Source organism: Spea bombifrons, chromosome 7, assembly GCF_027358695.1.
Source record: "Spea bombifrons isolate aSpeBom1 chromosome 7, aSpeBom1.2.pri, whole genome shotgun sequence".
NCBI lineage: Eukaryota > Metazoa > Chordata > Amphibia > Anura > Pelobatidae > Spea > Spea bombifrons.
This window is the reverse complement of record NC_071093.1, coordinates 25,804,353-25,818,602: the sequence shown is the minus strand read 5'-3', so window position 1 is coordinate 25,818,602 and position 14,250 is coordinate 25,804,353. Positions and strand designations below refer to the sequence as shown.

The window sequence follows — 14,250 nt, the reverse complement described above, 5'->3', positions numbered from 1 at the left end:
GCCTTTTAACCCCCTTAATGCCACTCTGCCTCCAGAAATGCCTTATACCTCCCTATATGCTATTTTATCGATTAGTTGTTGCAGAGAATATTATATTATATATTATATATTAGGGCTGCAACAACTAATCCTCTGACAAATACCCCTCGTTTTATAATCCAACCTCAAATAGAGGTCGGATAACACTAAGATCCAGATGCCCCGCAGAGCTGCAGGGGACCCGGATCCTCTTCTCTGACAGCCGGCGGGGGGTGCCTGTGCTCCACCATAGAAGCCCCGGCGGAAGTATCGGCCAGCACAGCGGAGGTGGTCTATGCGCATTGCGCAATGTTCGCTGGCTGCCAGAGAGGAGGATCCGCCACAGAGCTGCAGGGGACCCAGAGTCTGGAGCACGAGAGTAAGTTTTGGGGGGGCGGGGGATATCAAAGGCACAGTGGTATATAGGGGGTTATAAGGCATATTTGGGGGGGGGCACAGTGACATATCTGGGGGTATAAGGCATATAGGGTATAATAAGACATATGTGGGGAAGGCAGAGTGGCATATGTGGGGTATGTGGCATATCTGAGAGGCAGTGTGACAAACGTGTATAACCGGGGGGGGGGGGGATAAAAAATTTTTGTTAAAAGTAACACAACAAAAAATTTTTTTTTTTGTTGGTGTTACCTTTAATAAAAATTGTTAACGCACCACCCACCTTTTGGACAAAAAAATGCAATATATATATATATATATATATATATATATATATATATATATATGTAACAGCAATCACACTCCTATCATGCCCATGCAGCCAGCACATCCTAGAACCTGGGCATGATAACAGTGTGATTACAGCCTCCCTATGCCATGCTACCCCTCCACCACTTACACACTCATTCACAAACATTAATTCATGCATACTTGCTCATAAACTCTCCCCCACCCCTTACCTGAACTGCAGATCTCTCACTCACAAGGGCCCGGCTTCTTCCCTCTGCAGCTTCTCTTGTTCCGCCCACAGGGGAAGAAGGAGGGGACCAGAGTCATGTGACGCGCATTCGCGTGACTTCGCTGGGCTCCTGTTCTCCTGGCTGGCACAAGAGATGCTGCTCGCACAGTGTGTGCGACCAACTCATAGGCAAGCAGCCTGGCCCCTGCAGTCGATTATTTTCGGCCTTTTGTTTTATTATTTCGGCATTTTGCCAACCATGCCCTTTTCGGCCAATATATTTTGGCCACCGATATATCAGTGCATCCCTAGTAACACACTATTCTGCAGAGACATTTCAGCTCTTCTAGCTTAAAGGTTGTGTGATTTTCCAGTAGGACGATGACCCTAAACACACATTGAAACTATGTCAGCATTCATAAAGTGGAAAAAAAGAGAAAGGGTGCTAACTTTCCCACCACAACCCCATTTAACATTATTGGAAACATTTGAAAATGTGAGACACACCATGACGTCTCTAGACACTCTCTGGGATCCTCTAACAGGGAGTTGGAATAACATGGATTTTATTGATGTAAAAAAAAAAAAAAAAAAAACAAACAAAAAACAAAACATTGAAAGGGACATCAGTGATAACACCATGGCTACAACATCTAAATACAGTGGGGCAAAAAAGTATTTAGTCAGCCACCAATTGTGCAGGTACTCCCACTTACAAAGATGAGAGAGGCCTGTAATTTTCACCATAGGTACACTTCAACTATGAGAGACAGAACGAGACAACAAAGTCCATAAATCACATTGTCTGATTTTTAAAGAATTTATTTGCAAATTATGGTGGAAAATAAGTATTTGGTCAATAACAAAAGTTCATATCAATACTTAGTTGGCAATGACATAGGTCAAAACGTTTTCTGTCTTCACAAGGTTGCTGGTATTTTGGACCATTCCTCCATGCAGATCTCCTCTACAGCAGTGATGTTTTGGGGCTGTCGCTGGGCAACACGGACTTTTAACTCCCTCCAAAGGTTTTCTATGGGGTTGAGATCTGGAGACTGGTTAGGCCACTCCAGGACCTTGAAATGCTTCTTACGAAGCCACTCCTTCGTTGCCCGGGCAGTGTGTTTGGGATCATTGTCATGCTGAAAGACCCAGCCACGTTTCATCTTCAATGCCTTTGCTGATGGAGGTTTTCACTCAAAATCTCACGATACATGGCCCCATTCATTCTTTCCTTTACACGGATCAGTCGTCCTGGTCCCTTTGCAGAAAAACAGACCCAAAGCATGATGTTTCCACCCCCATGCTTCATCGCACGTATGGTGTTCTTTGGATGCAACTCAGCATTCTTTCTCCTCCAAACACGACATGTTGAGTTTCTACCAAAAAGTTCTACCTTGGTTTCATCTGACCATATGACATTCACCCAATCCTCTTCTGGATCATCCAAATGCTCTCTAGCAAACTTCAGACGGGCCCGGACATGTACTGGCTTTAAGCAGGGGGACACGTCTGGCACAGCATGATTTGAGTCCCTGGCGGTGTAGTGTGTTACTGATGGTAGCCTTTGTTACTTTGGTCCCAGCTCTCTGCAGGTCGTTCACTAGGTCCCACCCCGTGTGGTTCTGGGATTTTTGCTCACCGTTCTTGTGATCATTTTGACACCACAGGGTGAGATCTTGCGTGGAGCCCCTGATCGAGGGAGATTATCAGTGGTTGTGTGTGTCTTCAATTTTCGAAGAATTGCTCCCACAGTTGATTTCTTCACACCAAGCTGCTTGCCTATTGCAGATTCAGTCTTTCCAGCCTGGTGCAGGTCTACAATTTTGTTTCTGGTGTCCTTTGACAGCTCTTTGGTCTTGGCCATAGTGGGGTTTGGAGTGTGACTGTTTGAGGTTGTGGACAGGTGTCTTTTATACTGATAACAAGTTCAAACAGGTGCCATTAATACAGGTAACGAGTGGAGGACAGAGGAGACTCTTAAAGAAGATGTTACAGGTCTGCGAGAGCCAGATATCTTGCTTGTTTGTAGGTGACCAAATACTTATTTTACTGAGGAATTTATCAATGAATTCATTAGAAATCCTACAATGTGATTTCCTGTATTCTTTCCCCCCATTCTGTCTCTCATAGTTGAAGTGTACCTATGGTGAAAATTACAGGCCTCTCTCATCTTTGTAAGTGGGAGAACTTGCACAATTGGTGACTGACTAAATACTTTTTTGCCCCACTGTAACTACAAGAAGGACCTTGTCTCTACATGGCACTCAGGGGGATAATTTGCAATTTTGGCACTAATTCCCACAATGAAAGATCTTATAGCTGCAAAGGGCTGACCAACTACATATTAATGTCTATGTATTTAGAATGCAATGTCAAAAGTCCCTGTTGGTGAAATGGTCAGGTGTCCAATACTTTTAGTATATAGTATAGTTTTTTTTTTTTTTTTTGCATTAACAATGTATAATTTATAAATGGGTGAAATGGTGAAAAATCCCCTCATGTATAAAATAAAAGCCAGATTATCTTTCCTGAAAACAACTGTAGTGGTCCCAACAAAACCATGATAATTGTCATGCTTTTATATTTTTCTGCTCCACTGCTGAATAAAGAGAAAAGGACTGTTACCATAAGCAGCTGTGTTGTTAGTGGTTGGAACGTCATTCCCATTGGATGTCAACGTTCGCATGGGCAGTTGGTGTGGACTCAGGGTCAATGGTGCAGCCTGCTTCAAGAAAGCAACGGTTTGGCCAGGAACTCCTTGAGACATCTGGCTGGCTACAGTCTGAATAACTCTACTGGTATTGGGGAGAGTAGGAAGTGTAGCAAAAGTGATGGTCTTCTTCTCATCCTGGCTTCCTGCAAAAGTAACAATGTTGAGTCAAAAATTGGGCTCACTGAGGCAAAAATGCCACTTTGAAAAGGTTTTTTTTTGCTTATTTTAAATTATCTCCCGCTACCTAATCCGCACATAAAGTAGTCAAATGTCACATGTCAGAACCCAATAATTTATTAGCAATATTTATAATAAGCAAGATTATTTATAAATATACACAGTTGTAAAGTAGGTAAAGTAGTCGATAACACTTCTATGACATATGAACTATATGCGATGTTGCCAAAATATGTAATGCTTTATTTATTAAAAAAAGATGGTGGGAGTTTCCTTTTAAATTCGTACTGAACGTTACAGCTCAACAAGTTTACTTGCGAACGCAGGGAGCAAGCAGCTGTGTGTGCCTAGTGTTTTTTGGGGGCTTAAACTCCCAGAGTTTTTTCATTTAGAACACTGTGCGGGGAAGAAGAACTTAGATAAAAGGAAAGCATGATATAGAAAATGTAAGTTGTATGAAACTGTGAGTTGCCACAGGAACAGAGCTTATGAGTCTAAGCTCACATGAACAGAGGCCTATGCACTACATTCATGGAGAAAGCAAATTGGTTACTGGGTGTTAGAGTTCCTATATCATAGCACATATTTTTCCTTAATCGTGAAAGAAATCTTTAATATACACAGAACATCAAATAGAAAAGGATCCTGATATCACTAAACAATATTATCCGAGTACAACTCAGTTACCTTTTCCTTCAGCATTCACATCCAATATAGTTCCATGTATTTCTTGCGTGGTACATGTTGACCCTGGATTTGTAATTATGTATCCATTAGCAGAATTATTGGACGTCAATACACGCACCATGGTGACGGTGGGTGCTTGTTGCATCACGTGGATTGTGGGGCCAGCAGATTGTGACGTTACAATTGAAGCAGGCACGTATGCCATTGGCTTTGACATAAAACTGGGCTGTCGTTGGGGTAATGCCATGATAATGGGCTGAGAACTCACTGGAGACCCTGAAAGATAAAATGTGTTGAGGCGAAAAATAATTAGTTTGAAATGTTGTAATTGATATATGCTGTAGAACTAATAAAAGCCAATTAAGAAAATGTTACCTGGAGCACTCTGGGAGTATCGGTATTCTGGAACAGAACTTAATTTAGAGCCAAAGTCATGTGGCATTGGGGAGCCCTCTCGAGAAAGACATTCAGGGGTCTGTACACCACTGGAACTAGGGGACATCAGACCAGGATGTGTGGGGGAAGCAGGAGCGCTCCTAAGACAGATATTTTATTATTTGTACAGTCATTTGAGCAACTTACTAGGAAAAACCCTAATATTTATAAACAGTATGATTTAAATATCCCACCTTTCCCGTTAGTCCTTTGAAATGGACATTTGCAAATATGTAGCCCAATTAGCTTGAATTTTACACTAGTACACAATTTACTATAAAATGCATTATCCAAAAGCAAATATGACAAATATATAAATTGTAATTGCAACAAGCATTTTTACACTGCAGATTTATGGCACCATGGTGTCTAAACATATAATCCGAGTACAAATGGTATTCTAAAAATAAACACATAATTCTATTTTTTAATATAAAGTCTGGTTTAAATTGATCAAAATAAAAATAGCTTAACCCCTTAAGAACAGAGCTGGGTTATTTATTTTTTTTTTATTATAATTTTTTTTGTACCATCTGTGACAATGGCCATTTTACATTTCTGCGATGCTCATGTTGAGCTGTAATCTTAGTGTACTCACACAAGCTATATATTTTTTTTCCACGAAAAGGGCTTTCTTTAGATATTATTTTGATCATATATAATTTACTAAAAATATTTCTGCCTTTTATTTAATAGTTAATTAAAAAAAACCTGCTAAATAGATTCTGATATTTGTCCTGAGCTTAGAAATACCCAATTTTTTTTTTTTTTTTTTTTTTTTAAATACGGCAATAAGTACAAGGAGCATAATGCTCAAAACCATTTTCTTACATGGTCATACTGCCCCCCCCCATGTCCCATTTGGGACATCTTTGAAGCTAATTATTTCAATTTACTCCCATGAAACTATATATGTTTGAAAACTAGATGCCCAAATGCTGGTAAATGCTGCTCTTTCCATGCACACATTTTAAATCCAGCTTTTGCCAAATTTGCAGTAGTATTTGTTCCTTGTCCCCACCCCAACATGTATTAAACAACATCTCTTGAGTACAATGACACCACCCATGCGTAGGTTTGACACTGTCCCCCACAAAAGAATCAAATTGCAGTGTGTGAAGAATGGTTGTAGTTAATGGTGAAGGTGGTCTTGTTAATATTAATATTTTATTAACCATGTCACAAAAGGTATTAATGGTAAGGTACCACTTAATGCATTTGATATAAAGGTTTGCAACTGAGTAGACCTTCCTGGTGGAACAAGCAAAATGGCAAATGATTGAATTAAATTAGAGAGCAGCAGCTACAATTTAAGGCTGATCAATTGAAAATAATGCACTTAGGATGTGAAAATCCAATGTCAAACCAAAGCCCTGAGGGCACTGTTTTGCCAGAAACAATAGATTATTCCTGAGGACTTAAAAGTAAGCAGGAAATGCAATAAAGCATTGGAAAAAGCAAGTAGGAAACTAGGTACAGCTAGAGGGATTAGTAGAAGAAGGGAGGTGGTTTTGCCATTTTACAGATCTCTGATCAGATCTTGAGACCGCATCTCCAGGCAGATATTTAACCCCTTAAGGACCGGGCTCGTTTTTTTCTTTTTGTACCCTGTGGGACCGAGGCTGTTTTAATACTTTTGTGGTGCTTGTGTTCAGCTGTAATTTTCTCCTCACCCATTTAGTGTACCCACATAAGTTATATATTGTTTTTTTCAGGACAAGATGGGCTTTCTTCGGATACCATTATTTTGATCGTATCATCTTATTTACTATAAAAAATTTAAAAAACATGGTGAAAAATTGAAAAAAAAACACATTTTATGACTTTTATTTGAAAAATCTTTTACTCACCTAAAAAAGCAAGTAAAAAAAACTAGCTAAATAGATTCTACTACTTGTCCTGAGTTTAGAAATACCCAATGTTTTTATGTTTTTTGTAAGTTATAGGGCAATAAGTACAAGCAGCGTTTTATGATTTCCAAATCTTTTTTAACAAATCTGGTCAGTCTGCCTCCATCTCCTCTTTGGAACATCTTTGAAGCCGGTTAACTCAATTTAACCATTCAAACCATATATTTTTGAAAACTAGACACCCCAGGGTATTTCAAATGCTGTTATTTTAACCCTTTCCATGCAACAGGTATACAACCACACTAATAGTAATTTTTTTTTTTTTCCACACACATTGTACTTTAGTTATAGATATACAGGTTCTGGTATATGTCACTGTCAAACAAACCCCCAATATGTGTTCAGGAACATCTCCTGAGTACAGCGATACCCCACATGCATGGGTTTGTCAGGTTGTTTGGCTGGTAAAAGGCTACTTTTGGGGCATGCGTAATTCAGATGGTCATTTGGTCATTCTGCCTCCATCTCCTCTTTGGAATATCTTTGAAGTCTGTTAACTCAATTTAACCCCGTCAAACCATATATTTTTGAAAACTAGACACCCCAGGGTATTCCAAATGCTGTTATTTTAACCCTTTCCATGCAACAGGTATACAACCACACTAATAGTAATTTTTTTTTTTTTTCACACAAATTGTACTTTAGTTATAGATATACAGGTCCTGGTATATGTCACTGTCAAACAACCCCCCAATATGTGTTCAGGGACATCTCCTGAGTACAGCGATACCCCACATGCATGGGTTTGTCGTGTTGTTTGAGATTTAAAATGCCACATTTGGGAAGTGCGCTTTTTTTTCTCCGTTTTGGTCAGTCTGTACCTATGCCTTATCTTTGAGCACGGCCTCTCCAATTTACCCCATCAGCCATTTTTTTTTATATTAGACACCCCTTGGGTATTTGAAGTGCTTTTATTTTAACTCTTTGTTGAGATTTTTGAGAAATTTTAGCACTTGCTCAAAATAATAAACGTTATTTTTTTATTTTATTTTTTTAATACTTTTTTTTATATATATATTTTTTTTTTTTTTTACACATTTTGCTGGTACTGGATGGTTCATCTAGTGACATCACTGCATAATTATTTTTAAATGTTAGCACATTTTATTTTTCCATTTTTTTTTTTTATTATTTTTTGAATATTTTACTAATCACATTGTGATTAGAAAGCTAGGCTCCATTGACTTGCATGGTTGAATGCAGTACCTGTATTCAACCTGCAAGTGGAGCCAGGGTTCTCTAGAGGGTCTGGACACAGTCTAGCGAACTCTTTCATCTTTATTGTTTTTTTTCCCGGGCGCCGCCATCTTGCTGATGGCAAAGATCACCGGCAGCTGCGGCTGTGACCGCTCTCCGGAGCGGTCACAGCCCATCCAGAGGTAAGTGTTTGGTATCGCTGGATGCCTCTTGATCGAGGCATTCCAGCGACACCATTTAAGTTTAGGAGGCGATCGTTGGTCGCCTCCCAAACGCTTTTAAAACGGGCGTCCGCTGCTATACAATGTATGGCGGCTGTTGACGCCCCGGGGAGGGGCCAGACATGGCCCCCGATGCCGATCTCGGCCTTGCTGAATGCCTCGACATCGAGGCATTACAGTAACGCCGTTTAAGCGAAGAAAGTGATCGTTGATCACTTTCTAAGCTTATTTAATTTTTTGACGGTTCAGGACCGTCAAAGGTCATTAAGTGACCGTTTTTTCCATGACGGTCCTGAACCGGCAAAGGTCGTTAAGGGGTTAAACTCAGAGGAGAGAGATCCTAATCCCTGCTCGTTACCTGTATAAAAAGACACCTGGGAGCCAGACATCTTGCTGATTGATTGGGGAGTAAAATGCAAACCAATGTTAATGAACTTATTTGAAATGCCTTATTCTGGATTGCTATTCTGTCTCTCACCATTAAAATTATAGACTGATCATGTCTGTCAGTGTGAAATAGTACAAAATCAGCAGGGGATTAAATATTTTTTCCTTCACTGTACATGAAAGTGCACAATAGATGACTATTCTACAGAGGGACTAGCAAATGCTTTTTCTTCATGCGTCAATTAAAAATGGTTTTATTTGTCAACCCCCGACTAAGCTAACAATGATTATATAGCCAATCTCATTGGGCTATACCGATATAAGCAACAATTCATAAACAGACAATTTTGACATTAGATAAGAACCATTTGGCCCATATAGTCTACCCTTTTATCCGGATGTAAAGATTCAGACTTTAACCCATTGACGGGTCAGGCATGTTACGCAAAACGGTCACTTAATGACCAATGACGTGCCTGACACGTCATTTCATTAAACCAATCTACGATCACTTTCTTCGCTTAAATGGTGTTGCTGTAATGCCTTGATGTTGAGGAATTCAGCAACACTGAGGTTGGCTTCAGGGACCATGTCTGGCACCTCCCCGGGGCGTCAACATCCGCCTTACACCGTATGGTGGCGGACGCCCGATTTAAAAGAGTTTAGAAGGTGATCAACGATCGCCTCCTAAAACTTCAATGGTGTCTCTGAAAGGCATTCGGTGATAACAAACACTCACCCCAGGACGCGTTCTGTAAAAAACAAAAAAAAAAAAACAAAAAAAAAACAAAAAAAAAAAAAAAAAAAGGAAAAAAGAAGTTGGAATAGTTCGCCAGACCCTGTAGAGAACTCTGGCTCCACTTCAACCATGCAAGTCAATAGAGCCCGGCTTTCTAATCACAATGTGATTAGTAAAATATATAAAAGAAATATATATACACACACACGGACACATATATATACATATAGGGAAAAAAAGCTTAAAAAACAAAAAGTGGTAACATTTAAAACTTATTATGCATCCAGCAAAATGTAAAAAAAAAACCAAAAAGTCCAAAAAGAATAAAATAAAGTTTATAATGAGCAATGTATCTTCCCAAAAATCTTGACATGGAAAGAGTTAAAGTAAAAGCATTTCAAATACATAAGGAGTGTCTAATTTTTAAAAAAACGAATGGTTTGATGGTGTAGAATTGGAGTGGCCGGGCTCAAAGATTGGGCATAGGCACAGACTGACCGAAATGGGGGAAAAAAAGCACACTTCCCAAATGTGGCCTTTTAACCCCCAAACACCAGACCGTGCTGGTGTGGTATCACTGTACTCGGGAGATGTTGCTGAACACACATTGGGGTGTTGTAAGATAGTGATCTATACCGGGAGCTGTCAATTCATACCTGAAGCGCAATTTTAGGTGATAAAAACAAAACAATAAATTACTACCACAAAGTTTGACAAAGAGTAGTAGTAGAATTGGTGCATAGAAAGGGTTAACATACCAGCATTTGAAATACTTTAAGATGTCTAGTAGGGCTGCAACAACGAATTGATAAAATAGATAAATTGAATCGATTTATAATCTGACCTCAAATAGAGATCGGACTATAACACTAGAATCCAGAGCCCCCGCAAAGCTGCAGGAGACCTGGCTCCTCTCTGCCACCCGGTGAGGGTCTGTGCAAAACGCGCAGACACCCTCCGCTTCCCCACTCCCCTCCCGCTGGGGCTTCTATTACTGAACCCGGCGTCACGTGACCTTCCGATGCGGCTTCCATCACAGAAGCCCCAACGGAAGCGGAGGGGAGAAGCGGCTGTCTGCGCGCATCACACAGACCCCTACCGGCTTCCAGAGAGGATCCAGGTCCCGTGCAGCAATGCAGGGGATTTGGATTTTAGTGCGCGATGTGTGCAACCTCCGCTACTTCACCTCACTGCCACTTCCACCTGCCCCACCAGGGGTTAATATATCAACAGAAGAAAAACAGGACAAGTAAGCAGCACTGGGTAAGGTAAGCCTGGACTATTATCTTTATTTTTATGCTCATTTGCCCTGTGTTTCTTCTAGGGCTGCAACTAACTATTATTTTCATAATCGATTAGTTGGCCGATTATTTTTTCGATTAAATCGATTAATCGGATAAAAAAAATTAAATTTTTCATTTATTTTAAATTATTTAATAAAGTAACACAGGATGTTAAAAACAAACGGCAGAATAAAATTTTTTTCTTGTTTTTATTTCCCCAACCTGCCCCCCAGTTATGCATATTTGAGCCCAGGCTTGCCACACTGCCCTCCCCGACATGCCACACTGCCCTCCCAGACATGCCACACACCTTATATACCCTATATGCCTTATAACCCCAGATATGTCACTCCTTCCTCCTCGGGTATGCCGTATACCCCCCTGATATGCCATAGTGCCCTCATAGGATTTGCAGACTCGTTCACAGACACAATACTTTTATAAATAAATACAGGATTAATCTTCACTGCCCCCAGGATTTAGATTCCCCTCAGTTTGCCCCCTTTACCTCTAACTGCACCTTAAGTTAACCTTATTAAATTAAATTAACCCTCAGTCCTCAGCATTAAATTAATCCTGAAGAGAAGACCCCATTAACCACAACTGCCCCTAAATTAACCCTGAAGACCCCATCAACCACAACTGCCCCTAAATTAACCCTGAAGACCCCATCAACCACAACTGCCCCTAAATTAACCCATTAACTATAACTGCCCCTAAATACCCCATCAACCACAACTGCCCCTAAATTAACCCTAAACACCCCATTAACTATAACTGCCCCTAAATTAACCCTAAACACCCCATTAACTATAACTGCCCCTAAGTTAACCCTAAACAACCCATTAACTATACCTGCCCCTAAGTTAACCCTAAACACCCCATTAACTATAACTGCCCCTAAATTAACCCCCACCTCCCCTAACTTTCAGCAGCCCAAATATTAATTTTATACTCAGTTAGACGAGTGTCACAGCCATGGCGATGCTAAGGAAATGGGCGGAGCCAATCAGCAGTCTGGCTCCGCCCCTTTCTTCATCCCTGCAGTCACTGACGATTGGCCCCGCCCCTTTCTTTCTCCAGCAGCGATTGCAGGGAGGGACTGGAAAAAGGAAGTGGGCGGGCCAATCGGCAGTGACTGCAGGGAGGAACTGTAAGCAGCAACTGCTGCTGTGACTCCTGTAAGTCACACTTAACGGATTATAACACGAGGGGTATTTTTCTGAGCATTTGTTCTGAAAAAACCCTCATTTTATAATTGATAAAAATCGATTCAACTAATCGATAATGAAATTCGTTGCCAACGAATTTCATTATCGATTATCATCGATTTTATCGATTAGTTGTTGCAGCCCTAGTTTCTTCTGTTGATATATTAACCCCTGGTGAGGCAGGTAGAATTTTTTCGGGATCTATTAATTATGTGCATTCTTTAATTTGTGTTTTTTTATTTTTTGATGTCTGTAATATTTGATTTATTGTTTATATTGTCCATATATTTATATTGTATTGTGTATTTATTTTTTTGTCTGTATTTATTAAAGTACATATATTTTTATACCTATTTTAGCAATGTCAGTTTTTCTTATATCGGGGGGGCATAAGACATAGTGGCATAAAGGGGCTATAAGGCGTATCAGGGGGCACAGTGGCATAAAGGGGCTATAAGGCGTATCAGGGGGCACAGTGGCATAAAGGGGCTATAAGGCATATGAGGGGGCACAGTGGCATAAAGGTGCTATAAGGCGTGTCAGGGGGCACAGTGGCATAAAGGTGCTATAAGGCGTGTCAGGGGGCACAGTGGCATAAAGGGGCTATAAGGCATGTCAGGGGGCACAGTGGCATCTCAGTGGCATCTCGGGGTAAAAGGCATATCAGTGGGCATAATGGCATATCAAGGAGCATTGTGGCATATCAAGGGTAAAAGGCACATCAGGGGCACAGCGGCATATATGGGGCTATAAGGCATATCAGGGGGACAGAGTGGCATATAGGAGGTATAAGGGGGCACAGTGGCATCTCTGACATATAGGAGGGTATAAGGCATATATAGGGGGTATAAGGCATTTCTGGGGGTGAGGTGTGCATAACTGGGCAAAAATAGTTTACATGAATATTTATTAGTAAAGCTTTTTTGGGTTCTTGTTAAAATATAGCTTTAATTATTATGTCAGTAAAATAAGAAGGCAAATCGTGAAATGCCATTGTAAATTATGTTTTTATTTTAAATAAACGAAAAATTTGCATATTTTTTTTTTACCCGATTAATCGAAAAAATAAAAATCGGCCAACTAATCGATTATGAAAATAATCGTTAGTTGCAGCCCTAATATCTAGTTCTCAAAAATATATGGTTTGATGCAAAGATACCCGAAATACCACATGGGGCAGAATGACCAGCTTTGGGAAAAAATTGGTTTTGAAATAGCAAAATGCTACTTGTACCTATTGCCCAATAACTTGCAGAAAAACATAATAACATTGTGTATTTCTAAACTCAGGACAAATAGTAGAATCTATTTAGCAGGTTTTTTTCATTAGTTTGTGCAGATGAGTAAAATATTTTTCGGTTAAAAGCCAGAAAATGAGTTTTTTTCATATTTTTTATTATGGGAAATTAGATAATAGGATTAAAACAATGGTATCTGGAAAAAAAACAATATATAAAACTTGTGTGGGTACACTAAATGAGTGAGGAGAAAATTACATCTAAACACGAGCACTGCAAAAGTGTTTGGTCCCAAAGGGTATAAAAGGTAAAAGACAGCCTGGGTCCTTAAGGGGTCTCTCTCAGCAAAGTAAAACTTCTTTAAATGACATTTAAGTCGGTCCCTAGTTTTAGATTCTGACCTCTTCTAACATGTCTCCACCTTTAAAATAGTCACCAAAATCAGGAATCTGCACATACTCCCCACAGGAACTCAGGTGCTTAGCTGTGCCAGGAAGGGCCAGCTCCCCAGTAAATCAAAATAGAAAAAGGCTCTAGGCACTCAAGGGTTCCATCAGGCAGATTTATTGAAGGAGAAAGACAACAACGTTTCGGCCTCACGATGAGGTCTTTATCAAGTTCTTGATAAAGACCTCATCGTGAGGTCGAAACTTTGTTGTCTTTCTCCTTCAATAAATCTATTTTGATCCACCTTTAAAATAAACGTTCTTGGACAATGTAATTCTCTCTTTCCTACAAGCTATACATTGACAGCAGTGTAGATACTTTTTTAGTATTTAGGAGAGTTGTATGATGCTGCCACTATGTTTACAAAACGGTTTGGAAATGCACATTTCAGACATTACACATACACTCAAAGTGTAGTATTTCTAAGTCCAGGGATAGCAACAGGCTTTGGTGGTGTTAGCAATCTGTATAATATTCATAAATATGATCTTGTTTTTCAGAACAGCTGTCTCCCCTGGAACTAGGTTACTGCCTAGCAGAGAACTTATAAATATAAGAGATAAAAAAGATACAACAGTCTTTATAATGCTTGGAAACTTAGTTTTACAACAAATGTGATTTATATGAAAACAGTTGGGCCAATAAACATGAACAGTAACAAAAAAACA

General features: G+C 39.8%; 1 protein-coding gene across 1 annotated transcript in view; it reads right to left on the bottom strand.

Annotated features, from left to right (window-relative positions):
* Window positions 1-14,250, bottom strand: part of FOXK1 (forkhead box K1) — a 38,364-nt gene that overhangs the window by 2,459 nt on the left and 21,655 nt on the right. Inside the window, exons 6-8 of the mRNA XM_053470679.1 lie at window positions 4,890-5,050; window positions 4,515-4,790; window positions 3,563-3,793 (exon numbers count right to left, since the gene is read on the bottom strand). Coding sequence (XP_053326654.1) covers window positions 3,563-3,793; window positions 4,515-4,790; window positions 4,890-5,050 — 668 coding nt within the window. The remainder of the gene's footprint in view (window positions 1-3,562; window positions 3,794-4,514; window positions 4,791-4,889; window positions 5,051-14,250) is intronic.